The 11,679-nt window shown below is 36.3% G+C and overlaps 1 protein-coding gene across 5 annotated transcripts in view; it reads right to left on the bottom strand.

Annotated features, from left to right (window-relative positions):
* LOC107666837 (GRAM domain-containing protein 1A-like) overlaps positions 1–11,679 on the bottom strand; it is a 34,102-nt gene that overhangs the window by 10,324 nt on the left and 12,099 nt on the right. For 4 of the 5 annotated variants that reach the window (XM_016458324.1, XM_016458322.1, XM_016458325.1 and 1 more), the window contains 6 exons: positions 4,764–4,962; positions 3,789–3,809; positions 3,607–3,691; positions 3,380–3,483; positions 2,573–2,668; positions 2,360–2,440 (listed from right to left, as the gene is read on the bottom strand). In XM_016458324.1, coding sequence (XP_016313810.1) covers positions 2,360–2,440; positions 2,573–2,668; positions 3,380–3,483; positions 3,607–3,691; positions 3,789–3,809; positions 4,764–4,962 — 586 coding nt within the window. Of the gene's footprint in view, positions 1–2,359; positions 2,441–2,572; positions 2,669–3,379; positions 3,484–3,606; positions 3,692–3,788; positions 3,810–4,763; positions 4,963–8,551; positions 9,426–11,679 lie in introns of those variants that run through there. The other variant, XM_016458326.1, reaches the window with a different exon arrangement.

Here is an 11,679-nt window from a genome sequence, read left to right on the forward strand (position 1 = left end):
TGGGCCGCTTTGTGACATTACAAACCCCGGAAAACAACGCTGTAGTCCAAACAAGCCGTTCGTTGTAGTTCTTAAAAAAAATTTTTTTAAACGAAGTATCTCCCTTTGGAGTGGACTTTGAGATTTGTAACTTTGTAGATCTTTTTTTATGCCCAAACATACACACTACACACTGACTAAAATTTAAAAAGTGAAAAAGCATAATAGGACCCCTTTAATATATCCTCCTGAGAACCAGAAATAAAAAGCTTTGTGAATTTAGTATTTTTTCATGTCATTACATTGTTTAGAGCATAAGAACAAAATGGTAAAATAACATTTTTGAAAAATGATATTGTATTCATATGTTATGCTATGTCCTCTGTAGAGGACACCAGGACTAAAAAATAAAATGACAAGAATAGACATGAAAAGGCAAAAACAATGGGACTTTTTAAAAAACATCAATCAATTTTTAGGTTTCAGGATTTTTTTATACCTCAAGGATGGTTCTCAACTATGTTATAAAATATATAACAAAATGATTTGATATACCATTTTGCTTCATGCAATATGTGTGTAAAAATTCCATAAACTGGTTTTCCCATTAAGCACAATGTTATCTAATTTGCATATTAAAGTGCTGTTGGGAGAGCATGTTGAAAAAAGAAGTGTAATAATGGGAGTAGTAATTGGCCAGATTTTCATAATAATATCTAATATCTCATAAGAATATTGATATATAATTTGTTTTCCTATTCAATTATTTTGTCTCCCAAAATGCATAATAAACATGCTTTTAGTCCTGGTGTCCTCTACAGTGGACATGTATGAAATGATGTCCTGTTTCATAACAGGAAGTCATATTTTGATTTGAAACCCCATAACATTTTCCTGAGATGTTGAATAGAATGGGATTAAATACATAAAGGATATTTGTGTTGTTTAACATTTAATTATTGCAGGTTTGTGTCATATTCTGAGTTGCATGATTTTTATTCATTTTGAGGAATACTGAATCTGTGTTTTTTTTTTGTGAGTGAGATGAATTAATGCATATTCATATTTATTTTAGAACTACAGTAACATCTGATTTCTCTCAACATGGGGACAGGAGAGCTGTCAATCAATAAATTGAAGGAAAAAAAAGTAACTTGCGTTACTTATTTGAAAAAGTAACTCAGATATTCTCTTGTAAATTAAAAAGTAATGCGTTACTGTACTAGTTACTTGAAAAAAGTAATCTGATTACGTAACTCGTGTTACTTGTAATGTGTTACCCCCAACACTGCTCATCCGTTTAAATTATATTAAGCCTTAAAGTTCTGCATAATTATGGGCGTGGCCACTTGAGTGGCAGGTGGATTGCCGCTGCTGTCACCACCGTCGCAGCAACCAGCTCCTGCTTCTTTGCCCATTTAGATTATCCGTTAGTGACGCGCTGCCAAGATGGCAACGGCCGGCTCCGCCCACTTTGAGCTTCAAAAACGCTCTTTAGAAACCTATGGGTGACGTCACGGACACTACGTCCATGTTTTTTTTACAGTCTATGGAGGCAGAAGAGGTAATGACGCAGCATTTAAAACTTTAAAGTACTATTTTATGACATTAATCAGTTCGTTAAGACTATTAGTTATCAGCGTAATAAGGTCAATAAATGCATAACACAAAATTGGTTGAAATAGCACACTGTAAAAAAATATATATTTTAATTTTAACTGCAAAACACTACAAATTCTACAGTAAAAAAAAAACTTTTAATTGGCTAACAGTAAGTCCCTTATTCTACTGTATATATGGTGAAAAAACAATAAATCTAAAAAAATATTTTGTAAATTACAATGTTAAACTGTAAAATATGTTTACATTTTTGCTGTATTTTTAGAGAATTATTCTGGCAACCATAACTGCCAGTTTCTTTTTGTAAAAATTACAGGATTTTTTAATTACTTATTTTTATTTTAGTTGCAGATCGAAAATATTCCCACTGACTCTGTTTGGCTTTTCATCCAAGTTCACTGCAATGCAAACTGGAACTATATTTTTTAATTAAAACCACAAGAAAACAATTTAGCAAACGTAGCATTTGTTGAATGTTTGTTGCAACAATATAAGCCGCAGTAGCTTTATAATAGAGTTCAGTTCTAACAGACAGGCTTGCAGAAGATGCTGTATCTGTGCATTGCAATGCATCTGTAGTCACCACCTGAATCTTGCCAAGTGCTAATTAATATGGACAATCGCCAAGTGATGTTGTTTGCCTGCCAAATTAATTTGTCTACACACCAACAAATACACAACACTGATTCTGACAGGAGACTTCAGATGGTTGTGTCTTTTATACAGATAAAATGTGCACTGTCAATAGTGCGATTCTCACCTTATCCATCAGTGCATTCTGCCATAGTCTGAAGATCATCATGTAGCTGCGATCCCTTGCCCCAAATGACGTAAAGAAGTGCTGACGAATGCAAGACCGGATTTTAATCCAAGGCAGAGTATTTATTGTCTTAGGAGGTTCAAAATACAGCTAACAAAAGAAATCCATTAATGGTAATTTTAGCATGCATATCCGATGTCTGCAGTGTGGTACCTTCTCGTGTTCAGTGCTAATTTGGATGGCGTTGGGGATGAGCTTGGCCGTCTTCTCCTTGGTCAGACTGGTCACATCTTTCAGCAGTATGGTTATCTGGTGATATATAGAGATAGAAAAAATATGAAGGATTTATAAATAATGGACCAAAGTAAAGGTTGCACAAATAAACTAATTAACATCTAAGAACTACCATAAAAATGTTTTTGGTCAGTAAGAAATTAATACTTTGATTCAGCAATGGGTGTATTAAATTGATCAAAAGATACATCATTTCAATCATTTGTTAAAATTTCTATTTCAAAAACATGCTGTTCTTTTGAACTTTTTAATCAAATAATCATGAACAAAAGAAAAAGTACACAACTGTTTTCAACATTGATGATAATAAAAACACTTCTTGAGCAGCCAATCAGCATATTAGAATGATTTCTTGAGTAATGGCTGCTGAAAATTCACAGAAATAAATTATATTTTAAAATATATTAAAATAGAAGTTATACCGTCAAACTGTAATAATATTTCACAATATTACTGTTTTTACTGTATTTCTGAACAAATAAATGCCTTGGTGAGCTTAAGAGACTTTCAAAAAAATAAAAAAAACTTTACAGCTCGCCAACCTTTTGAAAAATAGCATGTAAAGTTTGCTACACTGTGTGCAAAAAATTATTAAATTTCATGCATCTGCTGCATACTAATGCACGGTACACCTACTAATAGATTATGAAATTCATTGTTGATTATTGTCAATATTGATCGTTATCGATTAGTTGTTGAAGCAAAGTCAATGTTTTCAGTAATTACCGTAGTCTCCCATCGGAAGATATTACTATAGAAGCAGAGCCAGTTCTCCGACAGGTAGAGGCGGCCCTGGAGCAGAATGTCCCTCTGCAGTGCACACGAGTAATCTAGATAGAAAACAACATAAGATGAACACAACCAGAAGCCATGTGATCATCACACGGTGCTGCACTTAAAGTAATATCACTCATTATATTCATTGGCTTTACAGATGAAGTAGTGATGCTCACCCACTATGAGACGCTCTGTATCAGGCAGCTTTTTAAAGAGTTTACGGAAGTCTTCATTCCTCTGTTTGTATGTAGGGCTGAGAACCTGTACATCAGAGGGAGATGTGAGTGGAATAAAACAGCACTGTCAGCAAAAGCAAAAACACTGAGGTGTGAACTTCCCAAGACCCCAGGATACTTACATTATACCAGCTCTGCATTTTCTGAAACAAAGAAGAGAACATACAATGAATTTACTACATAAACATGTCAACAAAACAATCAAAATTGGCCCTATTTACTTTCTTAATACACATTCTTGGTCTTTTTAAGCATAATTCATCAGTGCATTTTATTCAGAATCAGAATCAGAATCAGAATGAGCTTTATTGCCAGGTATGTTTACACATACGAGGAATTTGTTAATTAAATAATTAACATGATTTAACCAGCAAATGCTGCCTGGTTGCAGGACTTTGACTTCAAACTTGAATATGCAATGCAGATTTTATGCCCAATCAATCCCTGATGTTCACTACTGGTCAAAACTCAAATGTTTGGAATAATTATGAGTTTTTCGTGTTTTTGATAAAAGTATCTTATGGTCACCAAGACTGCATTTAATTGTTCAAAATACAGAACATAATTATAATATTGTGAAATATTATTACAATTCATGAAATAAAATTAATAAATAATTTATAAAATAACATTTCTATTGAAATATATTTTAAAATGCGATTTATACCTGTGATGCCAAAAGTTGAATTTTGAGCAACAAAACTCCTGTCTTCAATGTCACATGATCCTTCAAAAATTATTCTCATATTGCTTCTCAAGAAACATTTCCATTATTACCAATGCTGGAAACAGTTGTGCTGCTTAATATTTCTTAATATTCAGCTTTGCCATCACAGGAATAAATTACTAATTGAAATATATACAAATAGAAAATGTTTTTTAATTATAATAATATTTCCCAATATTGCACCATATTATCTTTCAGAACTATTTCTAAATGTTTGCAACACTAGCATTCCTCCTGCCTTATTTATTATTCAGAAAAGAACAGCAATAAAGTGCTTAGTATGTGGGTGGAAGAGCAAGCACTTGTCATATCAGACATTTGGATGAGTGACGACCATCAATCAATCTCACTGGCCGAGAACGTGGCTTACCTTGGCATTGCGGGTGAAGTGTCGGGTCGCGAGCGGGTAGGAGGAGGTGGATGAGGAGGGAGTAGGAGGCAGGGGGCTCTCTGAACCCCCAGCGCTTCTGTCCCCGCCCGCCTCCCCTTCACTGGCTCTGCCTCCCAGCACACGGCGGCGCAGGTAGGGCGAGCTGCCGGGAGTACTGCGCGGAGAATTACTGGCTGTACTGCAGGCGGAGGAGAAGTAAGGTCAGAGAGGAGACACAGACAGTCATCTGGCATTTCAGGACTGTGCTTCAACCGCCCGTAAAGGGCAACTGGGTCATGCACAAGGAAACAACAGAAAGGATAAGGTTTATTCTCTATTTACCAAACAGCATGTACTGATTACAACTAACTGATTCTGGTTTACAACATACAGTATATGCAAGTTAAGGACCGACTCTAGACTCCAAGATATTTTAAAACACAATCAAGCTGATATTCTGAAGAATTTCAGCTAGCACACCTACAAACTGAAAGAACGTCCAGGATGGGACCTATATTATAAGTTCAGGTCGAAGCCCAAGGATAAAGAACGTATTTATATGAATAACAATCGTTTCCATAGTAGCATTCCATTCCTGTTCCAGTCAAAAAGGTGACAACACAGATAGAGGCTTCTGTACACAAACACAAAGCCTTATCTGTTCACCAACATTTGATCAGTCTGATGAGACATTTAAATGCCAGACATATGAGACCTGTTTAGTCAAAGGAGTGCTGATAGTGGCTTTAAGGCATGTGAAATCAATCCTTAATACCAGTTGTTCTTACTATGGTTGGATGATACAGCAAAAACAGAAATACTATATGGCTATATAGATCTCAGTATTTTGTATGAAATGACTCAAAGGGATTGTTTTTCCATGTCATCATGTGGATTCACAATGTTTAAGAACAAAAACAGTATTTAAAAATAATCAAGGTATATGTAGTATATGTATACTGTGGAGACGTGCTGAAATCACGTTTGGTCTCGTACTGTATCGCGTACCTTTGTCAGTGTCGTGCACTTTGCTTGGCCATTTGTTGTGATAAACAGGAAAATGTGTTCAAGCGCCAGCAAAACAGTGTAAAGAAATACTCTTTGTGAGAAGCAGTCAATCAGCAGAAGTTAAAAGCAGCTTGTAAGTGTATTTATTTCTTGTCTCCGTGTTTAGCGCAGTTGTCGTTGCTAGGAAACGCTTGTTTTGTTTACTGTGGAGACGTGCTGAAATCGCGTTTGGTCTCGTACTGTATCGCGTACCTTGTCAGTGTTGTGCGCTTTGCTTGGCCATTTGTTGTGATAAACAGGAAAGTGTGTCCAGCTGAATTCAATTTGAGTTTTGTTAAACTAATAAAAAAAGAAGCTTAGTTTACTGCGGAAGCGGTTGCGGTCGTCTGAAGACCGAAGAGTGTAAAGACCATCGACTCTACCGTGCGATTTTTTTATTATGTCTATATAGGTTTTTTTATTAAGTTTTAATTTTATTTAATTTTAGTTATTTCTAGGGATGCACCGATACCGATACTGGTATCGGTATCGGGCCCGATACTGGTCTCCTGTACTCGTACTCTTATTTCAGTACTTCAACATACAAAATGGTGTGTGGCTGTACATACACATATGTAGTTGTTTTTTGGTGTTTGGCTTAGTGTTATGTTAGAATCATTATTATACTCATTCCTTTTGTTCTTTTAATATTTTGAATTGTTTTTAGCTTTATTTTTTTGTTTTCATTTAAATGTTTAGTTTTGAAATGTTGTTTTATGCAGTTGTCATTTTTATTTAATTTATTTTATTTTATTAAATGTGTATATATATAGTATTTATAGAGTTTTAGCTTTTAGTTTTAATTACTTTTTCTTATTTGTAAGTCGCTTTGGATAAAAGCGTCTGCTAAATGACTAAAAGTAAAGTAAAGTATATTTTACACTAAATGGCCATTAAATACCAGGGAAAATAATGATTAATCAATCATTTCCATTCACATGCATCAATATAACAATATATAATAATAAACAGCAATGCTTACCTACAGATATTTTACAAAAGTATATGAAAACTGGTTTCCATCTTTAAGAGAGCCTCAAAACAAGAAAGGATCACAAAACGAATGGTTTTAACATTTAGGGAATGTGATCATGGTCAAATAACAAGCATTAAATTGTAAAGAATATATTGCGTATCTTTAATAAATCACCCAGTACTACTTGCTATGACACAACAGAGAATGCAAACCATCGAAGGCTACAACATTAATGGAAATCAACTAATGTCAGGACTACATTTGAAATACCTAAAAAAAATTCAGCCTTTACCACAAGTTTTCCTGTATGTAATGCATTTGAGTTGATAAGTTCAGTCAGTTCGAACTGAATGTTTCAGTGCAAGAAAGGTTTTGAAACTATCCTGCAAAACACCATACAAATACATAACAGACAGTCACACTTCAGGACATCGATTAGACACGCCTGCTGCAAGATGAGAAGATGAAGAGTCACAGAAGACAATGGCGTAACAACAACAGACCCTTACTAAAAAAAAAAAGCACTGTGGCAGTTTGCAAGGAGGTAACCAAATATCCAAATTTGGGAGGGACAAACTGAAAAACCCATATTGATCAAGCACTAATATAAATATTGTTTCACAAAAATGTATAGCAAAAGATACCTCTTGATAGATGAATAATCAGTTCAACTTCTCTTCCTCTACTCTTTATCAAATCTTCTATAAGGTCTTATTGATTACTGTACTTTATCTTTAACAACTTTGGCCTCTGCCTGTTCATATCTGCTTGGATCCCAGTCTCACGTTGTCTTGGTAACAGAGAGAATAGGGGGGCAAATATTGAAGTTTCCAAGGTAACACAGCAGGATCATGAGAACACATTTCTCACTTAACTTGTTGGTCTAGTGGCTTCAAATGTGAAATGTAAGCAACCAAAAGGAATGAGCAAGTATAGTTGATTTTATATGTCAGCGAAACCAGTCACACAGATCCTAGCAAAAGTGAAAGAGCAGTAAAACAGCATGCAATCCCAATAATATCCTAACAATAGCCAGAATAAATGCCTTTTATTGGCATACTATCACAAATGTTATTTATTGACAGCCACTTCGTTTCTTATGCGTGTTGATAAAATTGTCATTCAACCAAATAATAAATCAGATTGATTACATTTCATCAGAACATTAAAATTGTTAATAAGTCAGTTGACTCGATAACCGCTAGGAACGATTCAGTTCAACAGGTGAACGAATCGTTCGGTCCGACTTGATGGCCCGGTTCGATTGATTCATTCAAAAGATTCGACTCAAACGAATCGGACATCGCTACAGCAAATTTCAACAGAATGTATGGGCGGTCTAATGCTGAAGCTAAAAAATACTAATGCCGCGAGCTTCAGCTGCTGACATCTACACTGCGTAAACCAACGCAAATGTGCAAAAAGTGCCTGCATTTTTGTCATTTAAATTAAGTAAAGGCATAACGAAGACGGGATTTGCATGCAGAACGTGCACAAAGTAAAACTACAGCAAGCGCCAATCTAATCCTCAATGCATTTGTGCACACCGGGATAGATCACACACACAGAATGTCGATGTCATCAATGCGGTTTAGGGATGCAATCTCAGTTGCATGCGTGTTAACGCCTTAACAACCTACTACTGCACTGTGATGCAAGAACAACTGATAAAAGTGAACGGTTAAACAACATTAGCATACGCTTTTGTAGAAACAACATCATTATGCATGCATTGCATAAAATAACTAACCCATTTGCTACTTACTCGAACATGTCATTGGGTGTTTTCTCAGTTCAGTGCGTGATGACCACGTTTATTTTACAGTAGCCTCTCAATATGGCACACCGCCGACACAACAGACGGTACATTCAGATTAACTAGCCGAATGCATTGGAGACACTGTTCCTCCGCAGCCCGTTCTAGTCCAACAGAACGCGATCGTTCAACAACCCCATCCCACAAGAGGTACCAGACCACCTGTAAAACGCAACGACCACAGCGGTCTCCACCATGAGCGCTCCAGCTATCCTAAAGCAACCTACACACTGGGTAAGAGAGGGAGGGGGAGGAGAAAAGAAGATGTACTGTGTGGAGGAGGGAATCAACACCGTTTGAGGCAGTGGCCCTCTCTTTACTACCACACACCAGGGCCAGACCATAGGGGACTATGCTTGGAGTTGATGTGAAAGCACTCGAATCAGTAAACTTGATTGAAATGCTTTGCTGGTGGACTGGATGCCTGGAGCTGGTAAGGACACAAAGTTATTCAAATTAAGGGAATCAATCCCAGTATCAAAAACTGGAAACCTGGCTTCCCAGTCCCAGTTTGCATAGAGACCGTACAGTGCATAATAATCCTGAGAGGTCCGACCGCCTCCATAATCTGTTTTCCTGGGAGAGGCTGCCATAATCTCAGTAAGAAGGGTGACGGGTGGCCAAGACATATAGATACACAAATACAGATTCCTAAATCATATGCAGCCAGTATGGCAATGGATAAAAGTAAATAAATAAATAAATGTAAAGGTAGCAATTTTGCTACAAGCATCTTTATTAATAATTAAAAAAAGGGGTTGAGGCAATGGGGTCAGATTGAAAACATAATACCGTATTTTATGAAATATAATTTGTCTTTCCTTTCATCTGAAATGTGCTATGATTTAAGCAGTGTATTTTCACTGGTAGTTTCAATAAATTTAAAGGATTTGTTGTGGAGTGAGGGGAACTAAAATTTTATATTATTTCTGAATAATATAAGAATGTAATAAAGCAATTTTGACCTGGTGCAATATATATTTAGATGCAACTTATTTTCTGGAAAATACGGTACATTACAGACGCAAGTAAATTAGGTACGACAAGTGTTTTTTTAGACCTCAGGACATGGGGCGATCAATGTCACTCTACCTTTCACTTCTGAGGTTTTAGTGGCACTGATCCAACACAGAAAATGCTCTTCCTGTGCGATAATCCACTAGGATTGAGGTTTTGAAGCTCAAAGCAAGTCTATCTATTTCTGCAATCACATGTGTCTGTAGGGAGCAGAGCTTAAAATGTGTGTGATCTGAGAAATGCAGCACTAATCAAGTCTCCTAAAAGGATCTCATGTTTATATATAGACATATGGCACACAGAACCACAAGTACATCATGGTCAAAAAGGCCAAAGCACCCCAAAGAGGCTTAGACAAATAAAAATCTTCAGACTTAAGAAGCAACTGATATAAACAGGGTGAACTACACGCAAAGTGCATGGGTTGCACAGAGGTTTAAACAGGCAATTATAATCCTCTCTTTTCATGCTATTAGGAGGTGATAGATAAAATTACATAATTATAATATAGTTAATGTTATTCACAATACAAGTTACAATGCAAATTCCTGACATGCAAGTTTGCACAGATGCTGTGCAAACTTGCATGTCAGGAATTTGCATTGATTTTGGACAGATAAACAAGCTACAGACGCTGCTAAACAAACAAGGCCCATTCTAGTCAGCAAAAACGATGAATGCAAGTGAGCAATAAACAGGCTTTAGCTTTACCCTCTTGAACTTTAGATTACACAGATCTGTCTAAAAATAAAGGAAGGATGGATTCATCAGATGGAAATGATTCATACTGTAATACACATTCGTGCATGTCTGAATCATTTCAAGGGTGATAATTCATAGCCATAAAAATGCATTTTGTTTGTTTTCAGACTAACAAGGATTGTGTCCAGAGCTGCTGCCAAATTGCAAGGTTTAAGGTTATAGTAAGCTAATAAATAAATAAGCACTTGCTAAACAATATCCAGAACCTTGTAAAACATCAGAATAGGCTCCAATTCAGTGCTAGTCTTCGAAATGGCTGAGCAACAAAACAGAAAGAACTAGGTCAATGAAACGTGTTGGTAGATGAGAAGGACAAGGGCACAGCTGTTCATGTGGCGTGCATAAAACACCTTTCGCTCTCTAAGCTAGTCTTTTCACTGGCTGACAGTCTTCACTGCAGCATCAAAACAACAGCTTCTGATTGGGCAGCAGTGACATCACCAGAAAAGGCGGCACATTCCCACTGGGTAATAGTGATGTCATGTGTGCGGGAGCCAGACAGCTCAGCCCCGCCTCCATCTCTCCACTGCCAAGAGCACTCGTCCTCCGTGGTCTCTCTTCTGTCACTCTATCATCTTTCCTATTACTCAATTAAAAGGACTCAATAAACCTCACCTAATTACAGTGTTTCAGGACTCTGTTTAATTTGGTCCCTGGAAATATTTCTGGACAGATTCACTGTAATTATAACAAGCAATAAAGCACAGCGTTTATATGCATGTATGGAACTATTACAGGCCATATTTCTAGTGTAGATTGAATGATGGCAGTTTACTAGAGAACACTTGCATTTTCATTTGCATTGAAATAATGCTCTGGATCATGTTTATACTGTTCTGGATCTACTGATTGAATTTGTGGCATTACCTTTATGTAATATTAAATAAATTATATTAAACATGTCCAAATTAAGTTCTTAGCAATGCATTTTACTAATCAAAAATTAAGTTAGGAAATTTACAAAATATCTTCATGGAATATGACCTTTACTAAAAGGGTTAGTTCACCCAAAAATGAAAATTAGCCTGTGATTTACTCACCCTCGAGGCATCCTATAGGTGTATATGACTTTCTTCTTTCAGACGAATCCAATCAGAGTTATATTAAAAACTGTCCTGGCTATTCCAAGCGTTATCATTGCAGTGGGTGGGTGCTTCTGTTACACAGTCCAAAACACGTAAAATAAAGTGCGTGCATCCATAATAAAACGTGCCTCACACGACTCCGGGGCGTGAATAAAGGCCTCCTGTAGCGAATCCATGTGTTTTTGTAAGAAAAATATCCATATTTCAAACGGA

This window comes from Sinocyclocheilus anshuiensis, unplaced genomic scaffold, assembly GCF_001515605.1.
Source record: "Sinocyclocheilus anshuiensis isolate Anshui unplaced genomic scaffold, SAMN03320099.WGS_v1.1 scaffold267, whole genome shotgun sequence".
In the NCBI taxonomy this organism is placed as follows: domain Eukaryota; kingdom Metazoa; phylum Chordata; class Actinopteri; order Cypriniformes; family Cyprinidae; genus Sinocyclocheilus; species Sinocyclocheilus anshuiensis.